The sequence below is a fragment of the Gavialis gangeticus genome, unplaced genomic scaffold (genome assembly GCF_001723915.1).
Source record: "Gavialis gangeticus isolate Ggan-Ray unplaced genomic scaffold, GavGan_comp1, whole genome shotgun sequence".
NCBI lineage: Eukaryota > Metazoa > Chordata > Crocodylia > Gavialidae > Gavialis > Gavialis gangeticus.
The window spans coordinates 9,197,437-9,198,172 of NW_017729009.1; the positions used below are offsets into that span (position 1 = coordinate 9,197,437).

General features: G+C 71.1%; 1 protein-coding gene across 1 annotated transcript; it reads right to left on the reverse strand.

The window, feature by feature from the left end:
- Window positions 1-112: 112 nt before the first annotated feature.
- On the reverse strand, window positions 113-732 carry LOC109292344 (lysosomal protective protein-like; the record flags this gene model as incomplete). Its single annotated transcript, XM_019509737.1, has 3 exons — window positions 113-286; window positions 369-506; window positions 580-732. Coding segments are annotated over 3 exons (465 nt in total), but the record flags the coding sequence as incomplete, so codon positions are not given.
- Between the last annotated feature and the right edge of the window lie 4 nt (window positions 733-736).

Consider the following 736-nt stretch of genomic DNA (forward strand, 5'->3'; position numbering starts at 1 on the left):
TGCCTCCCGCCCTCCGCAGCCAGTCTGGCTTGGTGGGAAGTGCAGCAGCGGGGAGAGGGCCCACGACGGTGCCCTGCCCGTGCCCACCCCCGCCCCTGCGCCAGGGACGAGGCCGGCGCCTGCCCCTCACCTTGAGCTTGAGGCTGGGATCCTGCATGACCCACTGCGCCAGCGTGGGGATATAGATCCCGGCGTAGCTCTCGCCGGTGAGGTACAGGTCGTTATTGGAGTACTCCGGGAAGAGGCGCAGGAACTCCTTCAGGGCCAGGTAGTTGTTGTGGGCGACCTGCACAGAGAGCGGGGCGAGTGGGTCAGGCGGGAGGCAGGGGATGGGCCAGAGGCGGGTGCTGGAGCCGGCGCTCGCTCACCTCGGTGTCGTTGGTGGTGTACTGCTTGTCGTCCGAGTAGGAGAAGCCCACGCCCAGGGGGGACTCGAGGTACAGCACGTTGGCCACCTGGTTCCAGGCGTAGTCGTTGTAGCGCAGGCTGGCGCCGTCGGGCTGCACCTGCGGGAGGCAGCAGGTCAGGGGCCGGGCCGGGCCGGGCCGGGCCAGGGGAGGGGAGGGGGACGGTACTGACCAGGAAGGGGCCGTGCTCGGTCAGCAGCCCGTCCATGGAGCTGCAGCCGGGGCCACCGTTGAGCCACAGCACAAGCGGGCGCGTCTCGGGGCTGCTCTGCGCCTCCACGAACCTGCGGGCGGAGCAGCTGTGAGCCCGGCCCCGGCCCCGGCCCCGG